Source organism: Labrus mixtus, chromosome 3 (genome assembly GCF_963584025.1).
Source record: "Labrus mixtus chromosome 3, fLabMix1.1, whole genome shotgun sequence".
In the NCBI taxonomy this organism is placed as follows: domain Eukaryota; kingdom Metazoa; phylum Chordata; class Actinopteri; order Labriformes; family Labridae; genus Labrus; species Labrus mixtus.
Window position 1 is genome coordinate 6542547 of NC_083614.1, and position 24683 is coordinate 6567229.

At 40.5% G+C, this 24683-nt stretch overlaps 1 protein-coding gene across 2 annotated transcripts in view; it reads left to right on the plus strand.

Annotated features, from left to right (window-relative positions):
* Positions 1-1393: 1393 nt before the first annotated feature.
* wwc3 (WWC family member 3) overlaps positions 1394-24683 on the plus strand; it is a 37879-nt gene continuing 14589 nt past the window's right edge. Inside the window, exons 1-5 of one of the 2 annotated variants that reach the window (XM_061029979.1) lie at positions 1394-1882; positions 19074-19183; positions 19944-20144; positions 21735-21811; positions 23559-23638. In XM_061029979.1, coding sequence (XP_060885962.1) covers positions 1737-1882; positions 19074-19183; positions 19944-20144; positions 21735-21811; positions 23559-23638 — 614 coding nt within the window. In that variant the 5' untranslated portion in view covers positions 1394-1736. The remainder of the gene's footprint in view (positions 1883-19073; positions 19184-19943; positions 20145-21734; positions 21812-23558; positions 23639-24683) is intronic. The other variant, XM_061029970.1, reaches the window with a different exon arrangement.

Sequence of the window (24683 nt, forward strand, 5' to 3'; positions counted from 1 at the left end):
AGAAGGTAGGTACCCCCACATGGCCGTTTGGACGTCCCTGGGTTTACCAGGCAAATCAACAGATGTTACAGAAGCAGGAACGCAAACTGGTTCAGATATTACCGATTCTACCCGACCTAAAAAATATTGAAATTTTCTAAAAAGCTCCACGAGCAGAAACATTGTAAAGTCAGGATAAATATTGGAGAAGCTTTAGAAAAATGGAGAGAGGCTGCAGCCCAGAAAGTTTACAAGACCACTGCAGAGCTGGCTAAACACTGAAGCGTGTCCGTGACATGCAGCCTGTGGCCTACGCATCGACTCTAGGGAGGAGGGAAACAACTCTCACCAGTGTATGCTAATGAGTATGTTGCTATGTATTTATGTCTGCGTATCTACTTAAGTGTACCTCTTTGTGGGTTTGATCACAGGTGTACACATGTGGTTGTATTGCATAACAGAATAGAATAGAATTGATGTTTATTGCCATTTGCACAGGTACAGGACAGTACAGGTACATTGGAATTCTTGTGCGTTTCTCCCTGAGTCAGCTTCTACAAAAAAAGTTAAAATTATATATAAAATAGAATAGCATTGTAAGAAAAAAAGAGTAGAAAAGTACAAAAAAGTAAAAGTAAAAATAAACAAGTTGTAGTAACAGCTAAGTGATTTAAAATAAACTGTACAGAAAGTATACACTGTATTAAAGCAAAGATATAATACAAAACAAATAACAAGGGGAACACTGTACAATGAAATGAAAATATAGATACGTTTTCTTATTGCACTTATTATCTCTTATTGCATAAGAGTGTGGAAGTTGGTATTTACATGTAAGCCTATGTATTGCTTCAATATTGATATTTTTACATGATTTCTTCTTGTCCTTGTACTTCAACATATAGCCTAATGTTTGTGTATGCATACATTTAAATTAGGCCTACAAAATAAACATTTTTTTACATTAATTCACAATTATTATTACAGTATTGTTATTATAGTGGTACCATGCTATTTCTCATCCTGACACCAGGTGGCGCTGCTGTACAATTTATAATGATCTGAGTCTACATCTCACTAGAGGTTTGTCACTGTGTAAATGGGGAGTTGTCCGTTGTTAAATGTAAAGTTTAGTTTGAGTTTTTTTTATTTATTTATTGATGATAATTATATTTATTTCACGCAGTAGCCTAAATAACTGTCCAAGTCTGTCGGATATTGAATAGTAGGCTAACGTGTTGAATAGTTTTATTGAATACACGTCTGTTGTGACTGAATATAATGTAAGGCATGGGTTGAACTAAAATCCTAAACCATTTTTTTTTTAAAGTTAGTTTTAGCAGCCTCGATGAAGTTTATTGAGAGAGATGAGCCTTGAAGTTTCCTCATTGGACGGAACAGCTCTGTACGTCCGACACTTTATGCAAATGCGCTGGAGCCGAATATGGACACGGAGGAATGAAACATGGTGGAGGAGGCGAACATGGAGGACCGAGGACCGTGAGAGCTTGCACTGCTGTTTTTCTGCGGGGTTTAAAGAAGAGGAAGAAGGAACCTGGATGTACCTCCAGCTGGGCCGTTTTAAAGCCGACAACCTCGGTGGAAAGTTTAGTTTTTCTTAACGTCAACTTTCTTTGCGCCGACAAGTGCGTCGAGGTTAGAGTTTGTTGTAATGCAGTAGAAGAGCGACTTTTTTTGGGGGGGGACAAAACGCCAGGGCAGGGGGGGCTTCAGCCCCTCTCACCATCCCCGACGCTATGCCGTGGGTCAGCGGCGGAAAGCGGAGAGAGAGCTCGGAGCTGCCGCTGCCCGCGGGCTGGGAGGAAGCCCGAGATTACGATGGCAGAGTGTTTTTTATCGACCACAACACCCGGCAAACTTCATGGATTGACCCCAGAGATAGGTATGCTGAAGGCCTGGCAGCACCGGGATTACAAACACTCACACATATAAAGTCTTTTTAATTCAACAGGTCCGCACGATAACAAACTTAACACAGTGAGGAGATGCCGGGAGGGAGGGGGCCAGTTTTGTTTTGTTTATCGGGGCCAGGGGCAGTAAAGTCACCCTCCTTCATTCCCCTTTAATGTGACACAAAGCTGCGGTGGATTGTGTAGCAGACACCGATGAATCAGATGAGATTTGGCAGCCAGTTTTGTGGCCTCCAATCTTTTTCAGAAGTTCCCATGCAAACACGGGATGTAACGCCCCATGGTCCCCTACTGTGCAGCAGCTCACATTAATACTTTCCGATGATTTGTCTTTTTAAAACGTGTGACAGCTCTTTGACATGAAGCAGCTCAGCCTTTTCCTGTTTGTCTCCTGAAACAGCAGACTGCATTGTCAGTCTAGTCACCTGAGTTTACATGAATCTGTCTCCACAAACCTGAATCATCAGACTCATCAGTAAGCTCATTTATGACTCCCACTGACCTGAAACATTCCTTGCTTCAGCACAGTGAGCTATTGTTACCCAGCTCCTCTTCCTGTCCATGCAGCTCTCCACTCTCTAAAGTTGTGTTTCAGGATAAACTGACCCCATAATCTGCGTGTTTCACTTGATTTTAAGCATGCAACTTAGTAAAAGCAAAGGGCTTAAAAACTCCAACTCCCAGAAATCTTTGTGAAAAAATGTCAGGAATGCTAGTTGGGCCACTGGGAAAGCTGCAAGGATGTGCTTTTGTGGGGGACTGGGATTTCAGCGGCCCAGAAACAGGCTCAATCAGGCATTCAAAGCAGACTTTGTGAGATTACTGGGAATTATTGCAAGTATTTTTTTTTTTACCTCTGCTGCATTATGAGGGGAAAGTTCTGACAAAAAACAACACTTGTCTCTCTCTCTGTGCAACACTTTTTTTTCAAAGCAGATTTCTTGCAGCTGATTTCAACAGCGGGAATGTAGTAGCTGCATGTAATCTAGATAAGAGAAACCTGATTTTCCTTGAAGAACCCCCCCCCCCCCCCCCCCACCACCACCACCACTACTCCCCCTTTGCAAGTTGATTAAGCATTGTTGTGTGCAGCTGATAGCAGTTTCACAACATCTCATAATCGTCAGCGTCTGAGCTCTGGTGGAGTTTTTTCTTTCTTTCTTTCTCTTTGCATGACTAAAGAATGTTTTCTGCATTTGTTCTGGTGCTGCTCAGTGATTTATAGGTTATCTCGGCCAGAGGAATGTCTTCTGTCACCACCTGATACTGACTTTCCAATAAATCACATCACTACACAGCCCTAAAGCTGACTTTCTGCTAACGTGCAACAGATACAAAAAGGTGTCAGCTATTCGGTTTGTGTCAGCCGCTCTTATAAAAAAAATGTCGTCCTGTCCATCATCTGTAGATAAAAAGGAGTGTGAAGCCTGGTGGAGCTGAATGCAGCGATGATAAGCATTTTCTCCACGTTTGACAGCTGCTCTGTTTAAGTACGACTACAATCAAAGGCTGATGGTTTAAAGATCTGGTATCTACCACATGTTATTATTGCTGGCCTTCATTATCCTGAGTTACAGGCTTTAACTGAGTGTGAAAACATGAGCGAGCACACGAGCCTCAGCCTCGATGTGATCAGATTATTTAGACGTGGAATCAGAAAAATGAATCAAATGTTGTCCAAACGTAAACTGTGATATTCAGATAGTGTGAAGAGGTAGTTTAAGGTGTTTTTCAACACTTAACATCCTCTTAGAAATGGCAATGTTATCAATGTTTGAAAGCTTAATCAGCTTTTGGATGGATGGAGCTGGTATTAACTTGTCAAACTAGTTGTGGTGTTGTCAAATGAGTATGTGATCTTCAAAAAAATAGTAGAGCTGGAACTCAAAGCTGCAAAGCGATTGTTGTGATGGAGTTTACAACCATCAATTGTTTTATGGTTGTCAATATTTAATGATTGACAAATCTGTAATGTTCTTGATTTGTCTATAATTTGTTTGCTCTATTAAACATCAGTTTGAGAGCAAAAATATGATCAGTGTTTACCAAAGACAAAAATGTATCTTTGCAGATATTGCATTTAGGTCACAGCAGAAATGAAATGGCACTCAAGCCGTATTAAAGTCTAGTGGGACGGCCCAATGGAGGTGGATTCATACCAGAATGTAGAAGAGTTTCTTAGCCGAGTGAAGTTTAAAAAGCTTGATTGTTGTTTGCAAATCTTTCTCAAAGTCTCCACACAAAGTGATTGTTTCTTTCAACACGACTAATACATGACAACGTAATTGAATACATCAGATCAGGATAGTCCCTGTTTTTCATTCCAGGTAAAGCTTTTTAAATCAGTATAGGATGAATATCAGAATCTGATTGGTTAACCGTTATTTATCTTGACAAAGTCATAAAAAACGTAAGTACAAGAGGAAGAAAACCAGCAAATATTTCAATTCTAAAAGCAACATGAAGGGAACTTTTTTCATGTTTCTGTCTTAACTGTGACATGAATTCTACTTTCAAAATGTTGTGACTCATTTTTGTCAATCAGCCAATCAAATTGATCATTTGACTTGCAGATAGTCTTGAGTGGACGTTTTTCTTCTTCTGTGGATAAATTGAAGTGTCAGAGTGGGTAGTATTAGTTGGTCCTTTGTGTCAGATAATTTAGGTCCACTTAAACAAGCCTTATTTGGTAGGGATCAAACTTTTCCATGTTTTGGTCATAATATGATCTGTGTCTGGAGCCTCAGAAGCTTCTTTTTTTGCGTACCACAGTTTATGTGCACACCTTAAGTGCAGGTAAAAGAAGACGCCTATGAAGAAAGATAAGATATGATTTTTATGACTGTCTAATTTGATGCTTGTTCTTAATTGTTCCACCAAGTTACACACAGATTTAGCCTTTAAATGAAGAGTTGTGACAGTTTGTTTGGACACCTTGTTGTTTCTTGTTGTGCAGGGTCAGGGGTCCGGGTCAGGGATGTGCACGAGCCCCGAGTCTACTGACCTGCAGAGAGGCATGTCAGCTGTGGATCATCGCCTATAATCACTAAAACACATGCGCCATTGAGCTGAAACATAATTGTCAATGATGTGGTGTAACGGAGCTGCATTTCAGCCAGAGTTCAAGTTTGTTCTCGCTGGTTACAGTCCATGTCTGCAGGCGGGGTGGGGGGGGGGGGGAGAGAAGCTGGACGGAGATGTTTTTGGTTAGATGGCAGCGTGTAGTGAAAAATCTGACCGATGTGTGAAATAGGTGCAGATACCTGACGGAGAATCTCTTTAGCAAACTCTGGCGTTTAGCTTCCCTCTGTCATGACCTTCTAGCACAAGCAGGTAGGGTTGTCAGGATACCAGAAGTTTACACTTTGTTGTGACACTAGTAAAAATCAGAATCTGATTTGATACCACGGCAACAAAAATAGAAGTCCAAGGCACCCGTTATTGGCTAATTTCTTTTTTTTTTAAACATCAGAAATTGGAAGCAAACTCCTGCACACGTGTTGATTGGCAATGTTTGAGTGCCGACACGTCATTATTTTTACTTAATATACATATTTAGTTGTTTGTGTGCAATTGTTGATAGCAGACTGTCTTCATTTTTGAGATACTTTTTGATACTATCAATCATTAAAATATCAAAGACTGTATCAATTCAAAACATGTGGTGTTGAAAAAGTTGACAAATCTGTAAAGTCAGCACTTTTACAAACCCTCCTCATCCCTGCGTACACGTTTGATGATGATTATGTCTTTGAGGACGGCGGACACCTCGAGCCGCTCGGGGGGCTCCTGCACATAAGCTGAGCTCTTCTGCGGGCCTTTTTTTTTTTGTTGCTGCTGTGGAATGAGCGTTATGTCAGGCATGCCTACACTAATGCCCGGGGGCTCTGCTCGCTCGCGGCCCCCAGACAAAGCAGCCAGAACAGAGGCAGTTCCCACGTGTCTGCCTCCTCCTCTCCATCCCCGGGTCCTGTAGGCCTCCTTTATTAGCTCTGTTATGCAACAGCCATGGCCGGGCCTGCCGCTCAGCAAAGGGAGGCCTTTATACTTGGTCACAAAGCACACCAAATTCAATTATTCTGGAAAGGGTGAGCTGTGTTTCCAGCACCGAAAGGTTATTCACATGCGCTGAACCCCGCTGTTATTTTGCTTCCCCCAGTGTTTTCATTATGATGGCTCTTTTTTGTCTTTTTGAGGGGGGGGAGGTTACGAACACGCTGTTGCTTGATCCTGTGTCATTTTGCCCCCATGTGTTTCTGTGTTTCTTTTTCACCGCCATACAATGTGTTTGTCTTCAGCTTTCACCTCGCTCCTTGTTCTGGAAGTTCAAACTCCCCTTTAGTCCAGCAGCTCGTCTGATAGGCCCTTTAATGCTCCATGCTTTTTTCAACTGATAACTTATATTTAGGATGAATAGTAAGAATAAAAACACACACAAGTAGCCGAGATTAGCTTTTTTCTGCATCAGTTCTCACGCTCTGCTGCTGCTACAGCTACATTCAGCTGCCCGCCTGTACGTTGCTTGTGTTATGTGTATATTGTGAAGAATGCTACCTAAACAGGACATGCCAATCTCAGTGGACCAACCTCGAGCTCTGGGCCACCATTGTGTCTTTTTTCCTTCCACCCATCTGCACAGAACTCATTTCAAAAGACAAATTCAGCCAACAAAACTGAGTGTACCTCAGTGAGAATGTGCTGTAGTTAAAGGTGTTCGAGCTTTTCATCTCAGCTCATGTTATAAAATGAACATGGGCAGTAGCTCAGTCTGTAGGGACTTGGGTTGGAAACTGGAGGGTTGTCGGCTCAAGTCCTGGTACGGACCAAGTCTGGGAATTGGGACTGGTTGCTGGAGATGGAGAGTTCACTTCCTCAGTACTGGAGAGCAGCTTGAGCTATAGGCACTAAAACCCCCCAGCTGCTCAGGGCACCAGTCCCTGTGTGACGCCCCCTCACTCTCTACCATCTCTCTGCCAGTGCATCTTTTTGTGCTTTCAGGCTTTCAAGTGTGTTTGAAGCGTGTCTCAATATAACAGATCCTCTGGATCACAAATCAATAACAAACAACTGTTAACTGTGAGCAAGGCAGGTGATTAATATGGCGCATTTGAGTAACAAGTGCTTTACACAAAGCATCATGATGAAGAGAAAAAGAAACATCTAAAGGTTATTAAAACAAACTTTTAAAAATCAGAGAGAAGATGAAACAAACCTGGCTAAAGCAGAAAGCTCAGATATAATAAGACAGCAGCAGTAGTGTGTCCTGCTGTATGAGTTGAAGACAGGAGGAGCTGCAGCTGTAAATGTTGTTAAGGTTGAAACATAACAGTGTTAACTTCTGCAGCCAATCCATTCTCATTATATTTTCTGCAGGTCTGACTCTGATTGTAGCATCACTCTCAGCCAGGATGTGGCATGATTAGTTTATCTTAAAGGAACAGTTCAGTATTCCTTTAAGTAGGCTTGTATGTAGGTACTTGTAAGAAGCTGGACTATATGACTTTGCAGACCGGGTTGCTTGCTCCACATAATTAAGTACATTTTAAGAAAAAACGTGTTAAAACTCAACGCCGATATTGTAAGTGCAAGTGAACGCTATATTTAAAACATTTTCCTCTAGCAAGCTACTTTGTTTTAGCACTACTTCGGCACACCATGTACCTTTTCCTCTGCATGAAGCCTACTGATCAGATGTTTGGGTTGGCAAGTTTTTTTTTTTTTTTTTTTTTTTTTTTTTAAAAGATTGATTTTTGGGGCTTTTTGTGCCTTTTAATAGAGAGATAGGACAGTGGATAGAGCCAGAAATCAGGGAGAGAGAGAGTGGGGAATGACATGGATTTGAACCTGGGCCGCCCGCTTGGAGGACTACAGCCTCCATACATGGGGCGCATGCACTAACCACTGCAAGTTTTGAAAGAGACAACAAATACATCCAAACTCATTCCTGTGTTGTGGAGCTCTATCGGCCTTACAGTTCCTTTTTAATTGCTGGTAATTTTTTGTTCCCTGTCGACAGCCAGGCTAATGTTTTAGTCTTGTTTATAAAAGCTAAGCTACCTGTGTGCATGACGTAGCTTCATATTTACCCTGAAGACACAAGTTCTTATTTAAAACTTTTTTTATTTACACCAGAGGTCGTCTCTTGCTCTGAATGTATTCCCTTAGGCTGAAGAGTTTATCGATGAGGAACTCTACTTTAAGACATGAATGAACTCTAATGGAAACCATAAAGCATTCTGGGAGAAGGCTTCGTCATAAAGAGATGATGGCTTCTACCAAAAGAAGCATCACTGAGTCAATAGCAGTTGGATGCATTAATATAAAAATGATTGTAGTAGTACATCGCCTTTACACAGTTAACATGTTGTTGTTTTTAATCTTCATTTTCTAACTGAAGTATTCCTCCAGTCTTTAAGTGATGCTACAGTAAGGAAACTTTTAGAGGGATAGTCAGCCGTGATGGTTCACATTGATCACATCCACTTCTCCTCCGCTCATACTAACAGCGGCCCTTCCCATGTGTCCAGACACTGCCTAAATGTGTCCAGAGACAGAGCTGCTAGTCTACTTATAGGAGACCTATTTCTATAAGATTCAACACATAATTGGAGGAGCGGGTGTCTGTGTGTCTGTCAGCTGCTTCAGGCCTTCCTCTGAAATGCTGCACCGGAGAGGCTGCACATAAATGACATTCCTCCCAAAGTTGTTTTTCTTTTTTAACACACAAAGGAATTTGTGGACCAACAACACTTGTGGCCTTTTTTTTTTCTCTCAGAGACCGTCTCGCATCATATTTGAGTTAAAACGGGAGCACGCAGAGTTTTCCGTCGTCGCCTCATGACACTGTGTCGGCGTCGTCACATTTGTTGTTTTTTTCTGGTCACATATGCTCGTCATGCAGAGGTCAAACCTCGATTCTTATTTGTAGACTTCAGCAGCTGGCTCGCTGCGATGATGAAAGACGGTCAGGGTCTGTATGAGCATGTTGCAGGGTATTTAAATGTCAGTATAATACAAACAATGGAATGATATCGATGCCTGTTTCGCTACTGAAGCAACAAAACTTAATAAACATCGGCATCAAATGTGTCATTTTCTGTTTTCAGGATTGCTTAGAAAACTCCTGCACACTGACTAAGTTGCACAAATACGTTGGCAACATATTTTTTGCAATTTCTGATGGATATATTCCTTAGCACACATCTTAAAAAACCTGTATGTCATTTTCTTACAGTTATTGTTTTGGTTTTAACACGTGGTATCAAAGAGTATTGACATATTTGACAACCTTTGTAATTTAGTTTTAAGCCATGCAGCGCGCTAAGAATCTTCTGCTGCGGTCGACTGATTGTTTTTATCACACAAGTGTTTGTTTTATTTATACTGTGATCCGTCACACAATTAAAACATCAGTGTTAGAAATTAATCCTGTGTGCAGCTGAAGAGGGCTGTGGCGATGACTTGTCTAAATTAACACATTTGATGGAACAATCAACACGTTTTTTTAATTCAATATGAACTGAGTGAACTGGAGGAACATTTGCCTTTAAATGTAATTGACTGCTTGAAATCACAAAGTCAAACAGGAGGAATTCAAACCGGCTTCTCTGGCTCCATAATGAAGTATAGTAAAATAATATCATGTTTTGAGTTTATTTTGCACACAGTAACAGCAGGAAAACAAAGGTCTGAGAGCGGCTGGAGATGATCAGAACAGACCGTGTCCAGTAGCCCGGACTCCAGTTTCACATGCCTTTCTCAGCCCGTTGTCGCGTACAGGCGTGTTGCTGCTGCTGCAGATAGAAATATCCTCCGGGACGACTCAGAACGGCACAGATTATTCTAGAATTAGCAAACGTCTTAAAGAACTAAAAATATTTTTGTTGGGAAGTTGTGAGAAGCGAGCAAGCGCTGCAGCATTTCATTCCTCCACAGCTGAACATGCTTGTCATTCTGTCAGTCCCCCCTTTTTTCTATTTCAGATATCTGTCTCATTTTCTGTTTCCTCTTCGATTGAAAGACGATCCTAGGGAATGTGTACTCTTTTAGAAGAAAACTCCTCATTATAATCTCCCTCTTTTACAGCTGACAGAGCAGCTGTAACAAACTATATCAGTAAATATGTGAATGCTTATCATGGATTATATTTACTAAGAAGTAAAAAACTAACAATGCAGAAAGATCTCAGTTGTCTATCAGTTCAGATACTTTCATCAGCCTCTAATCATGCTGTAGACTGCTCACATCATGTACTTCCTTGTGTTGGACTCATCAAGTAGTGTTGTCTCAAATCAGACATAGTAATCTATGAAGACTGCAGCTTTATTTCATGTGGAATTTCAACCAGGAAAAGCACAAACATTAAATCTCACTGAAATTCTCATCATAGTTGTGCTGGTTCGTTTGCCCTGTAGTCTTAAATCCAATTTTACTTTAATAAGTGAAAAACCTACTTTCAGTTACGAGTGGGCGCTTCCTGCTCACCATTAGCTCTACAAAGAAATATTTTCATCCTTTCAGACATAGCCAAGGTGGAAGGGATTTAGCACCAAAATTCTTCTGCTTCCACGCTTAACTTTTAATTTCAAGCCATGTGTCCACGTTACCGACAAATATCTGAAACACATTCAAACATCTTAGTCCTCATTCACTGTCTGACGCCTCTCTCTTTTCAACATCGTGGTGTCAAAAGGTGTGCTAAGTGCTAAAACGTAATAGTTTTCCTCCATGCTGATAAAAAGGCCCGGGGCACACACAAGGTGATACCTGTGCTTGTGAATGAAATTGTGACTTCTAAAGAGTCCTGGCCTGTGGGGTCTGAAAATATGATATGTTACTACGGCTTCACTTCACTTTTTCATTTCCGTCATTTTAGACTCAGTTATGCACATAAAAATAGCATGTGTAGAGGGGTGAGCTCTAATGTGGATATTTGAGTCTACGTCCATGATTAACATCCCTGTGAGGCTGTGCTGAATGCTGACTGAAGGAGAGCTAAAGGACGGAGAATACCGTACGATAACAGGCCAATTTACACCTGAGGTCGTACGGGTTATTTTGAAATGGGTGTCGAACAATTTGGAAAAATGAGTTTCCCGTAACTCTGAAACTTTAGGTGGCTGACTTGACTTGATTTTTGTCTTCACACGGGGTGCAAAAGATGTTTTGTTAGATACTTTTTTATTAATTCACGTATGATGAAACATCAACTTTTTGCTCAAATTTAACTTGTAACAGTGACTTTCAACACATATTCACAACATCAACGCGGTTTGTTGTTTTTGTTACAACATATCGACTTTCAGAATTACAAGCACGTAAACACACTAAAGTCAGAAGAACGACTTTCCAACCCGGAAACTGGGACCGTCAGAGGAGGACATGACTGCAGCATTCCATCAGTATGTTGAAGGGCCTTTAATCAGCGATCAGATGCACCTGTGGAGTAAAGCACATTTAGAGGGACTCACCGTGCATGTCTCACTGTGCACTGAAAACAAGTTTGAGATGGACTGAAGCGTCCGCATGAAGTTGTTTTGTCTGATGAGCCCGGCTATGATTCAATAAGTATATTCTTCATTCAGTGTTTGGAGGACATTTCTCCTTTTTCTCCTCTACTTCAAAACCTCTTAAAGGTCCTACTCACCTCTCACAGTTATTCACCATAAGAGCTCTTTGAAGAGTTAAGATGCTTTGTGGATAACTTGCGGATCTAATCTTAACTTTAAGGGGAAATTCTAAGAAAACGTCTCGATTCTTAGAACTTCTTTAGACTTTTGTCACTAAGAGCAACTCTTTGTACTTCGGAGGTTTAGTGAATACGGCCCCTGATCTTCAGTGATGTTAACCAAAAGCTGTTGCAAGCGAGAGAGAGAGAGACAGCAGTTGCCAATGTTTTTGTGCAATTAAGACAGTGTGCATGAGTTTGCCCGCACATTTTGGCTAATAAAAACAAGAAATTACCCAACTATTGGGGCCAAGGAGTTTAAAAGTTGTGTTGATGCCATGGTAACAAAAACAGGAATCTATTTCTACTAGAATCATGTCAAAGTTTAAAATGTCTCATATCGGGACAACCCTATATCTGACAAATAGAAATCAGGTGGTGAAAGTTACACGTGGACAAAGAGTTATGGCAACATTAAATATCAGAAATGTAAACCTGCTGCTGACATTTAAGACAATGTAGGAGACTCACAGGAGTCAGCAGGTTCAATTATCTGGACACAGTAATCGTCTGAGAAATGAAATGCGGGATTTTTTATTTGTCTGGACCAAAGACAGACATGGCAATATGCTGTGAGCACTGTCAACACACTGCTGCAGAGCTCTAGTAATCCTATAGGAGCTCTATGACAATCCTACAGCGCTGTAGTGATTATAAAAACGAGTGTTTCTCCTCACACACCAGTGCAGTGGCAGACCTTCATTCATCTCTGTTAGGTAATGCATGTCGTTGACAGATTCACAGTGTCAGCAAACAGGAGTTTACACAGGGTCACTGTGTCAGGCTGACAGAGGAGTGACACACTTATTACTCTGTTTGTCCTTCCTGACTGTCTGATAAACTAAATGTGTTGTGTATTGCTTCAGTTTTCCTTCTTTCCTAACATGCTTCTATACCATGCGTGTCTACTTTTAGTTTTTACGATGTTTTGGCTCCTCTGAATGTACTGTCATCAGATCGCTCCTCTCCAGCTCTGTGCTGCTGTGGTTTCAGAGTCTCCCAAGACCGAGACATGACTCGGAAAAACTGAGGCTGCTGCGCTGTCACAAGACTGCGTAACAAACCAAACATTCAGACGCTCAGATTCAGATCAGTGAGTGGACATGTTCCCTCCTCCAGCTATGTCTCTCTGGGAGGTCAAAGAGCACTTCAGGACTAAAGTCTCTGACGTCAAAAGATTTCCCTTCTTTCCACAATGTTTTTTTCTCTTTTTTGATTTTCAGTTTGATTCCCTGATTCAGATTGTAACAGAACTACATTATGTGCTTTTTTGATAGGACTACATACACTCTGTTAATGATATAACATATTTTAAACGGATGATAATTAAGGTTGCCAAAATTTTAGATGGTTTCAAACCATGTTGTTTTTTAAAGATACCATCTCTGCCAAAGTTTAAAAAAAGCTGAAGATCTTGAGTCATATTTTTAACCATTAGCTGCCGTGAGCAAAAGATCATGAGGACTGTCTCAAAAGATTTCACACCTTACAGGTTTACTTCAGGTTAAATAAACTCAAGTCTGTTTGCAAATTAATACGACTCGTTTCAGCTGAACGCTCTCATTCGAACTCTGTTACGGACCAAACGATCTTCTCGGTCTGCTGTTTTTCAGACTGCTTTTTTTTTTTGTAGGAACAATTACCAACCTCGATCACACCTAAGTGCAGGAAGCATTGTTTCCTTTTTATGATTAGACCAGCTACTGTAGCCACGGCCCTCGCTCTCTTCATCTTTGCTGAACATGTGTTAGGCGTAACTGGCAGATCTTCAGAATCAGAAGGGGGTGGATGAGCAGGTCATCCTTCAGGAGGATTAACGTGCGCCTTCTCCTGAACTGTCTTGATAAGCACCTTCAGCGATTCTGTGACATTAACATCTTATTTTCGAGCCACAGTTGCACCTCATTTTCAAACTATTGTTTGCCTGCAGTTATAATTACAAACAATATAAAAACCAATGACCAGAGTCAACATCAATCCGTGAAGTTGTCTGTCCATTTTGAAATCATGAAGTTGTTTTGGAGCAGCCACAGCCAGGCAGGAGTCAACAGGGCTTTGTTTACTTCCAGGTTTTTTTCCCGCAAGAAATGTTGACCCATTCAAGAGCGTTTTCCTCGCACATCACACACTTTGGTCCGCTTGTTAATGTCCCTGTGTGAACACAGATTTAACAAATGGGTCCATGATTCAGACCAGAGCAAATGTACTATAGGTGTGAGAACACATTTCAGTACCAAAGTGTTGCCATTATTTTATTATCTTCGCAATTTAGACAATGTACAGGAGTTTTTCTGCAATTTCTGTAAATACAAGCCAGAAATGACCAAATATTTGGTGCCAAAGACTTGAATTTGTGTGGCCTTGTTGTTGAGACAGGTATTGATAATTTTTTTATTTTGTACCAGAAAGGTATTGAAGGTTTAAAATGTGGTATCATGAAAAACTTAAACTAACTAGTGGACAAATGTTCAATGTAACAGTAGTTTCTTATGACATCATCAAACGTGAAGAATACTTTATGAGTAGTTGAGAATATTAGCTGAAGTCAGCGAAACATAGTGACTGTATGTATGTAGTCATACCATCCAGAGAAAGTATGGATGTAGTTATGTCAGGAAAATGAAGCAGCATCCAAATATCCATTTTGCAAAAAATCTGCAGTGCATGGTCAAGATGGGTTGAACTAAAATAATGGCTAGTAAAACACAGCACCTACATAACCTACACCCTACAATAACTAAATCCTGAAGTTTTCAGGGTTAGCTGCATGTGTGAATGAAAAGAGCTGAATTTTTCACTCAGACCTTATCAGGAGTTTTTCCTGCCAGCATCGTAGTATTTTTTTCTGCAGAAAGTCTGAGTGAGCTGATGTGAGAACTCAGCAAGATATAATCAGGAGAATTCACCTCGAGTGAGTGGAGAGGGGTGGTGGCGTTAATTCCCTGTGATCGATGCACGACTATAGACTATCTGCATGTTGCAATCTCTGTGTGCTTCATTAAACTGCTGCATTATGTGTTCTGTTTGCCAGAATATTCATCTGCACTCTTTTGTGGATATTAGGATTCTGTCTACACGTAGCATTAATATAAAGGCAGATAGCCTCCTGCTGTGAGGTGCATGTGTAAACAACCATTTCAGGATTTGATTTCATTTGTCCTACTGAAATTCCCTAACAAGTTTCAGGATTGCATAATGTGAAAAGGCGTATGACTCATATAACTACATTTTAATAAGATGCAAGTTTATCAGTCTAGCCCCCAAAATCCAACTGATGAACTTTTTCAAGCTCAGTATTTTACAAACCAGAGTCCTTTATTTGTTGAGTGTGGGCGATGCTTTCTTCATTATCTATCCGGTCCTTACATCTGTTAATACTTAAAGTAATGTGACTGGATTCCAAAACTATGTGACACCTATATTGACCAACCAAAGAGATTCTTCTTGGTGCTTTTTCCTTCAATATTTTTTAAATTAAACTGCCCTGGATAGATAAAGTTGTGACTGCCCTGTCTGAGGGGTTTTTAAGTGCAGTTCTACATTATTTGACTTGTCTCACAGACACGTGTTGGGGAGTGTGGTTGTGTTTGCCTTGTCCTTGTGGCTGTGTTTGAGAATCCTTTTCTATTTGAGCCACTCACTGTCGTATATTTGTGGTTATATAAGTGAATGCTACTAGTCCAGTGAGATATTTCTCTTGGGGAATATTTACGACTTCATATTGCTACTGATTAGTGCAGTTTTACACAGTGGTTGTGGGTAATGTAGGTCTGTATTGATAAGGCAATCATTTGATTTGTCCAGTGTTTCTCAGGCTGAAGTCCAAAGAGTCATGTATCGTTTCAAGAGATGAAAAAAAGAAAACTTTTCTATACTACTTTTCAGGATTTTTATTTTTCAAGACTTCTCTTGTTAAAAAGGCCTCCCAATCTTTAAAGTTAAACCATCAAACGAGGAAAAGAATCTTTTTATTCTCAAATTTGATCGACTTAGACATTGTGCTCTTGATGAGAGGCTGCGAGATACACGTCTCTCTTTTGAAGTTCCTTTTGCTAGAAGATTGTATCCTTGAAAGTATCTGAGATCCAATTTTGTGACAGACTCTTGTATCTCTTATTTAATCTCTTATCTGTGGATTACTTTAGTCTGAGTGTTTGCTCAGAGTGAAGTCCCAGGATGAAATGGTAAACACTAGTTTTTAACAAACATTTGAAACTGCACACTAGAGACGTAGCTTGTGGCATTCCCCCGAAAATGTGTGAAATGCGAAGGGAGTTTATTGAATTTGAGGTATTGTGGAAGGATTTTGACGAGCCTGTGTGATTGATCGCCAACAAAAATAGTTTTCAAATGTGCCAAAAACAACAGATCTCAGCAATACACCACACTAAAGGTGTCTGCGGTGAAGTGAACAGCGGAGTCTGGAGAAAGTTGGAGTACCTCTGAGTTTCCAACTCGTATGAATCATCATCATTCGGATTAAAAGCGTCTTTTCAAACTTCAGTGAAGTGTGTTTGTGTGCAAAGAGGAGAGCTGCTGCTTGGTCTGTGTCCTGAGGAATGTGGGGCAGGATGCCTCAGCTCCTCTCTCTGGGCCGTCCCTTCATTGTGTGCATACCTCTGCCAGAATCGGGCCTCGTGCACCGTCTGCATCGCGAGCATTCTGTGGTCGAAGGGGTCACTGCCACTGGACCCCCTTTGTCTGCGCTGATTGATGGTAATCAGATAGTTACTATATTCGCTGCTGTCATCAGACCGGCTGGTTCACGGCTCGCTGATGTTTGTAGATTAAAAGAGTAAGTGATGCCATTAGCTCCACGCACATTCCTCCATAAATCATTACAGTTGGCAGTCATTTATTGTTGACATGTAATCTATGAAATGTTTTAATTCAACTTGATAAATGTCTTTTATAACAATTTTGACAGCTAAATGAGATTCAGAAGCTAAAGTAAACAAAGCTTACATTATTATTTTGTATTTTTGTATCTAATGTAATCTACATTCTGCCACCACACATCAAATCATTCCCAGTTTGATTGACAAAGTAAGAGATGTATTTATGTAATGACCACACCACCACTTAATACTAAAAACAAACATTTTGTAGATCTATGGCCTGTTGCTAAGTGCCAGAAGCTTTGTTTAAATAGTGTTCATAACAAGACTTTTTACAAATAATTGAGCAATAACCGTTCAATCCTGCAGGCAGAGACAAAAAGCAGTTCAGAGCGTAAATGTATTACGAGTAACATTTTTGGACCTTTTTTTTTATCTCAAGTGAAGACAATACAGCTCAACAGTGACCGCCCACTTTTTCAGCAGCTCTGGTTCAGGAAGTAAATTTACCCATTCAGATCCATTCCAGTTTTTAATCCTGAAACCAAGGTTATGTTTACGGCAAGACACATAATTCTTCTCCCAGTTTCTGAGTTGTCTTCTTCCGACTTGAGCAGGCGTTTATGTGCATTTTCTAACTCTGAAACTCGTTTTTCACGTGTCCAACACCACATGGATGCAACATTTCACCCAAGAGACTCTTCCCCTTGACCTGTGTGAGGCCATACAACTAGTACACTTAATTTAATTCCAAAAATGTTTTATGTACAGGGTTAATCTCATGAAACAGCCTCAGATTGATAATAATACATTTTATTTATAACGCACTTTACATTTAAACGAAAATGCTACAATTTCAATAAAACCATAAAAACATTAGTAGTAGTCAAAGGTAAAATCAGAGTTATAAAACCAGATCTAAAAGCAGTGGTTTAAGGGAGAAAGTCTTTATGAGAAAGCTCTTTTAAAGAGGAGAGCTTTCAAGTCCTTTTGCGGTCCGTCTGCAGGACTTGGTTAGGTTTATCAGAAGGTCGCCCTTCAGGGACAAAGAAATAAAGTTGAAGTTGCTTGTTAAATTAAACACTCTGAAAATTGTTCCCTGACCCTGGAAACAGTACTAGCCAATCAGAGTAAAGTAGTACAGTCCAAACACAACAGCCAATCACAGAGCAGCTTAACAGAATTAGGCGGGAAACCACAGCACTGCTAACTTGGCTCATAACTTTTTTAAGCACTACTACTTGAACCTTTTTTCTTTTTAATAACTGTGTTATTGACTACCTTATTTTTATTAAATAAGATTTGCTAAAGGTATTATTTTTATAGAAGAAAAAAAACAAGTACAAGTAAGTTACAGTAAGGCTATCACTTGCTAACTCTGACTAGCTTTGACTGGATTGGACATTTAACATAATAGGCTTAGCTACCTTTGACTGGATTTTTAGATACTGTATTTAAGTGTTGTAGGGCAGATGTAGCTGCTGGGTTGTGATGTTCCTTTCAGTGTGTTGTTGTACTTATTTTGGAGTCAACAGTTTGGTCTCCTGACCACTGAACTGATCTGTTCCTTCCCTGAGGAGCACCACACTGAGCACCTCTGTAACACCATAAAACACACAAGCTATCTAACGTGACAGTCACAAAACTGAGGACGAATAGTTTCAGGCCAAATAAAGCTCTGTGTCTGCTGATGAATCAGCTATGCCGGCCTTTTCTTGTATAATGATTTTCATGAGTTGATAAGCTTTTTGTAAAAATACAAACTTAAAGTAGAAGGTTGATACTGATTTTTTTCCAAGCGTCCATGTAACTGACACACTATTTCTGAGAAAGCATTGGCCTGAATTATGATATAATGTGAAGGACTTAACAGCTTTGATTATTAGGAAATGTGTTGTAATGCAAAAACATACAATCCATGTGTATTCAGAATTGTCTAAATATTTGATGCTTTGATCCCATGTGTTTAAAACTACACAATGTCTATTATTTTAAAAAAACACATTTATTTCATAACACAAGTGCATAAATCACTGGAGATTAACTGGACTTTGACTTCAGTTTTTGGGAATTAAAAAGAAATTACTCAATATTGTAATATTGACTTCTATTTATGTTGACGTGGTGTTGAATCGGTATCATTTTATCTTTACTTGTATCATATAGAAGTTTAGAAACTTAGGTATCATGACTCACCTAATGTTTATATTTGTTATGTTTGGGTTGTGTAACAGATTTCTGTAATCAATACAGAAACTGTTTAATTAGTCTCCCTTTCTGATAATAATCACTGAGAGGCAGGACTACTCCTCTGCTCCAAGATGCAGTTTATATGTCATCTGTACTGTGGGAGAGAACAAAAATCTCCTCGATTAACAATGAACACACCTTTGTAAGCATGAGAAATGAAACAGAGCATCGTGCAGGGCAGTAACAGGGAAATGACATAACAAGTAAGAAAGGGGAGCAGTGTTTCTTAAATCCAGGTAACGTAGCTATGTGTATGTTGTTATTTCCTAGGATGGATTTAAAGTGAATCCTGGAGGTGACTTTTACACTGAATATAGATTTTTTTTAAATCTTTTTTTAAAATTTCAGGATAACCAAACCACTGACGTTTGCCGACTGTGTTGGAGATGAACTTCCTCTCGGGTGGGAGGAAGTTTACGACCAGCAAGTGGGAGTTTACTACATCGACCACATCAACAGTGAGTACATCCCCATTTATCTCAGATCACTTAAATACGTTTGGAAATGAACATGGACATAGATTCAGCTTGATGTTGATACAGTGTAACAAGGACTTTGGGACATCTTGCTTTTTATGTTTTATGTGTTTTTACTGGATTATTTTCTTATTAGCATTGTTGAGTGACTTGAGTCCCATGACCTGACTCCACTCTAAGTCGTAAAGTTTGAGATTGATGGAAGACACAAGTTGACTTTGACATGGTATTCCATAGACATTAAGGATCTGATCTTATTAGTGTTCTTGTACAATGCACGCAAAACTGGCAACCTACTAAGATGAACCCGAGGCCAGAACAGGCCAATGCAAGAGGCGGCTTTTTTTGGATATGGATTTAAAGATTGTGTTGGCAATAATGGCAGTAAGAAGAGAACAACATTTTGCAAACTGTGCAGTTTGGTAAAACAAAGAGAAATGAAAACCATAAAATCATCTTCATTTGTCAATCAACTTATGAGGCCTGCTGTTTTTTAGCCACCAAATCTAACTAATCAAGAAAGAATTAGAAGAAGACTGCAAGAGTTTTCATGATTGTAGAAAACTTTTCTTTTAGCTATTCAAAGTGTGAATTGGGGTAGATCATCAGAATGTGGTTTTCCTGACAAATCGCATGACTAGCAGCGACTTGACTTGCTAGAGTATCGCCAAAGTAACTTTGTACTTGCATCAGACTTTCTTTGTATTATTTAACTCTCACTTATGTTGTGTCCTGTTATCAGAGACCACCCAGATCGAGAACCCGCGGACTCAATGGCGGCAGGAGCAGGAGCGCATGCTGAAGGAGTACCTTGTTGTGGCCCAGGAGGCCCTCAAAGCCAAGAAGGAGATGTACCTAATCAAGCAGCAGCGTCTGGAGCTGGCTCAGCAGGAAATGTTGCTCTTCCACGAGCTCTCTGAGGACAACCGCTCCATCACCAGCAGTAAGAAACGCTAAACTTCAGCTCACTTCTCCTTCACAAGATCAACACCTTCTGGAAGCCCCACGAAAAACAGTCACTGCTAAATATTCAGCTTCTTGTTATCATATTTGGCTGTGTTTTCTTACTCTGCATGACAGTAAGAAGTTGAAATATAAAAACATGCAATGTAATCAAGGCTAGGAGAAAGAGTGTCTGGAAAAGGGATCACAATACATTTTTGGTCAATATACTGAAATGAGACACTTTCTGCCTATCACACCGCAGAAATAGAAACAACAGCCCGTCAGTCTGCAGATATCTTCTTGCAAATGAAGTGAAAGCTAGCTCATGCTAACTACTCATTTTCAAATCACTGATTTAGCTGCTGGTTAAAGTGGTGTTATTTAGATAGGACAGTGGATAGAGTGGGAAATCGGGAGAGAGAGAGAGAATGACATGTGGGAAAGGAGTTGACTTGAACCAGGCCACCTGCTTAAGGAACTATGACCTCCATATATACAAGGGGTCGACCTAACACCGAGGCCGTCCAGATTTTTTTTGATGGACCTAAAGATTATCTTTCCAGTACACACATTACGTGGCTTGTAGAGTGAACATGATAATAGCCAATTGAGAATCAAGCTGACAGAAGAAGGAAGCACAACAACAAATCAGTGTTAACTCACCTAAAGCCCGCACTCTATAATGTACAGCCCATAATTATACTATCTCCACAACTTCGTCCATAGTTTCTTTTATTTTAAAAGTACTCTTAAAAACGTATCGCCAAGTCTTCCTGCTTGTCATCTGTCATGTCTGTTTACTCAAAAGTCACTTTGGACTAATTCTGCGATATTTCCTGTTTGTAGATTCAAGATTCTGGTCGTCCAGAACATATTAGTTTGTGGTGTTCTGTTTTGGTCACATTGTTACTCTCCGCACAAAATTGAAACAAAACAGTTGAATTTATCTCTGCTTGTCATCATGTGCGGGGTCTGAGGGGCCCCAAAATGTGTTTGTGTGGGCCGGGCTTAAGAAGTTTTCTGTATCAGGAAAAAAAATGAGTGGGACAAAAAAACCGATGAAATTACGAATTCCTCTGTTCAAAAAGTTCTACTGTACCATCATTGATGTCATTATGCATGCCAAAGTTGCCACTATTCTTCTGATGGCCTGCCCAAGTCTGCTCTCATCCACTAAAATAATGTCCTGTGTGCCTGAATCCATGTGAATACAGCATCACTCTCAGCCCTGTTAGAAATATTCATCTTCATAATCAAACAGCTCCGTTTAATAACCACAAAAAACTTGTGAGTTCACACATAAAGGAATAATAAAAAGGATGAGAGAAGTGTGAATTCAAAGGCTGCATGAGAACCAAATCTGTTGGGGGTGCTGATCTTAGATCTTTTATCCACCTCCACCCAGTTTACCCTCTGACTCCAGCCAGCTGTCGCACACAAAGCGTCCAGAGGGCGTCCACATAGAGCGAAGGATGGGAGACGACATCGGATCCCCCATCCACTCTCTTAGAAGTACAAGTTAACCTTAAAATCATCACCACGGGCTGACTGCTGATCCTCTCTGTTCTTTGCTTTTCTGTGTTCACAGCTCTCTCCGGCTCGTCTTCAAACGCGAAATACGACCCCGACCAAATTAAAGTGGAAATAGCTTGTAGAAGAGAACGGGTAAGTCATTATCGGAGGAGAACAATGGGCTGCAGCAAGGGGCCCTCTTTGGGCAGAAAAATAAAGGGGGCTAGGGTGTGGCCCCTACAGGATACTGTGGCTCTGGCCCGGGGCCTCGAGAGGATGAGGATGAGATCATCAAAGGGTCAGGCGGAGGCTAGGTCAGTGACTCACAGGGACAAGCTGGACATTTCTCTGAGATCAGTCACATGAGTGAGGGTGTTTCCTCCATCAGGGACCTTTGAGACCCCAAAGATGAGTGGGACTACTTTTTAATGTCGATGTGAACGAACACAGACATCATTTTAATTCAAAGATGAATATCCATCCAGTGAATCCAACAATTCTGGTGTTGATATGTTTTAGGGTTTTATATTTAACTTTGTATGACTCAGTATTTTTCTTTTGTCCCTTTTAATCAAAAGACAATCCGTTAAGTTCCTGATCTACTTATTCATAGAAAACACCCAAAAATCTACCTTTATCATTTCACTTAGTCAGTGAAGACCTCAGCTAAAGCGATTTATGGGCAGCAATGCTTACAATAACAGTCCCTCCTTGTTAATATTATTTCTTTAAATATCTTTATCAGCATCGTCAGTTTTCAGCCAGGCAATAAAAGAATATGAATAACTTTAATAATGCTTCAAACTTTAAGAATAACGCTAAAAGCTGCTTTAAAAAGAAATTAAAAACAATGTAGACAAAATAAGATATAAATGAAATGATCACAGAGGAACTAAGGACAATCAAATTAAGCAAATTAAATCAGTACCAAAATGATAAATGCATATATTATTCATTCCAAAAACAGAGAAGTATTGAGAGGAGACAAAGGCCCGTGACATGGAAGAAACCAGCAGTGCTCCAGCTACACATTGCAGCGGTCGATAGGGCCGATCAGCAGCTCGGAAATGAATTCAGGAGTAAAGCCTTCAAGGCGAGTAAAATAAGGTTACAATGAAGTAGGAAGTCATCATTTCTCTTTGTTCCTTCAATGAGTTGAGCAGCGCTTTGTACCAAATGAAGAAAGTGGAGACGCTAATCTGACGGATGCAAAGGCATGAAATATATTACAGATAGTCAAAGTCCAAGGGGGATGAATTGTGTTTAATTTAATAATCTGACTCATCAGTATCATTGTTTTAAAATGTCAGTTCCTCCAATAATAAAGAAATGATTAAAGTCCTCACGTTATATGAAGCTGTATGCTGCTGCGGAACAAAAGTTGTTCAAAATCGAACACATTTTGATTTAGCTGTTTTTACTGCACACTCTTCAAATGTATAAAAGAGGACACCCCGAACAGTTTAGGAAGTTTTCAAAAATAATGTGCTTTTATGTTATTTTGATTTTGTATAAAGAGAAACAACATCATGACATTATCTCAAGCTGAAGACATTTTCCTCCAAAGCCTGAGAAGACATTAAACAGGCTGATGGACCACCTGTGACAGATATACTGAAGCTAATATCTAAAGGTGTTTCTCTCATGTTGATATATATCAGAAAAATTTATTATAGCACCCCCCCCCCCCCCCCCCCCCCCCCCATCAGACATCTTTAACAGGAATTAAAGCCTAGGCATGTGAACCACCGTGCACGTATGTGTGCACGTGTGTCCCTGTACAAACACAGCATTCCTGTATGTGAATTGTCATGACTAAGCATTTCTGTCGGGTGGTGGTGGTGAGTGACGCTCATTGTGAGCCCATGGTAACCGGGTGCTTGGCCTTGTCTGTCCGCAGCTCTCCAGACTGAAGCAGGAGCTGGCCCAGGTGAAGCAGGAGCTGCAGTACAAGGAAATGGGAGTGGAGACCCTGCAGGAGTGAGTGTTCCCTCCGCCTCTGTGTCCCAGGCCCGCCCTTCCTCCCACGGCCGGCCTTCTCCTTCCTACAGCACAGACGCCTTTTCCCTTCTTTATTCCCACTCGTCCTCCATCTGCGGCTTTTTTACAAACTCTTTTGTCTCTGTTGTTTCTCCTTTTGTTCTTCCCCCAAAATATTCCATGAAGCTCATCAAGGTCTCATTTTCAAAAAAAGGCCTTTTAAATCCCTGAATCTCTATCAACATAGCCCACAATACAATTTAACATAGATCAGTTTTCTTTCAGAAAATGTTGAGATTGTTAGAGCAAAGATTCATATAGAGAATGTAAGGAGATACTTTTCTTCTCTTATTCTGCTCCCATTACAGAGGCAGTTCCCCATTTTCCTTTAGTTTGTGCTGTTTTAAGACAAATACACCTCACGTTTTTTTTTTGTGCTGGAAACATTTCCGAGCTGCTCCAAATTTCATGTTAGAATGAGAAGCTCCACCTCTCAAAGTGAAAAAAAAGAGAGTGTTTGAGAAAAGGCGAATGTAGGGAGTTTTTTTTGATGGAAAAGGGGACTCCACCTCAGGAAGAGGATGCACCAGTGGAGTGCAGGGAGCCAAGGCTCAGCCTGGAGAGGAAGTTAGAGGGGAGGAGGAGGAGGGAGGGGGGGAGGTGTGGAGCCGAGAGCAAGTTTCAAAAACACAGAGATATCTGGCAGCAAATTCCTCAGCACTTCCTGAGCCCTGGCAAAGAGTCCCTTATCTCTCAGATAATACACAAGTCGAGTGACTCCCAGAATAGACGGAGAATACACAGCTTGCAGAAAACATGGACGCATCCTCCTCTTGTGTGAATGCGTGTGTGTGTGTGTGTTTACGTGCTAGATATGTGTGTTTGTGTCTTTGTTTGCCTGTGTGTGTGTGTCCTATTGTTTCTCCTGGGTTTTACCCAGGCCAAGCAGGAGGGACCCTACGGCTGTTGTTTTTCCAATCTCAGCTGCTGTCAGCAATATAGCTAATTGTTCTCCTCGCTGTGTCGTGTCAGATAAAGCAAACAA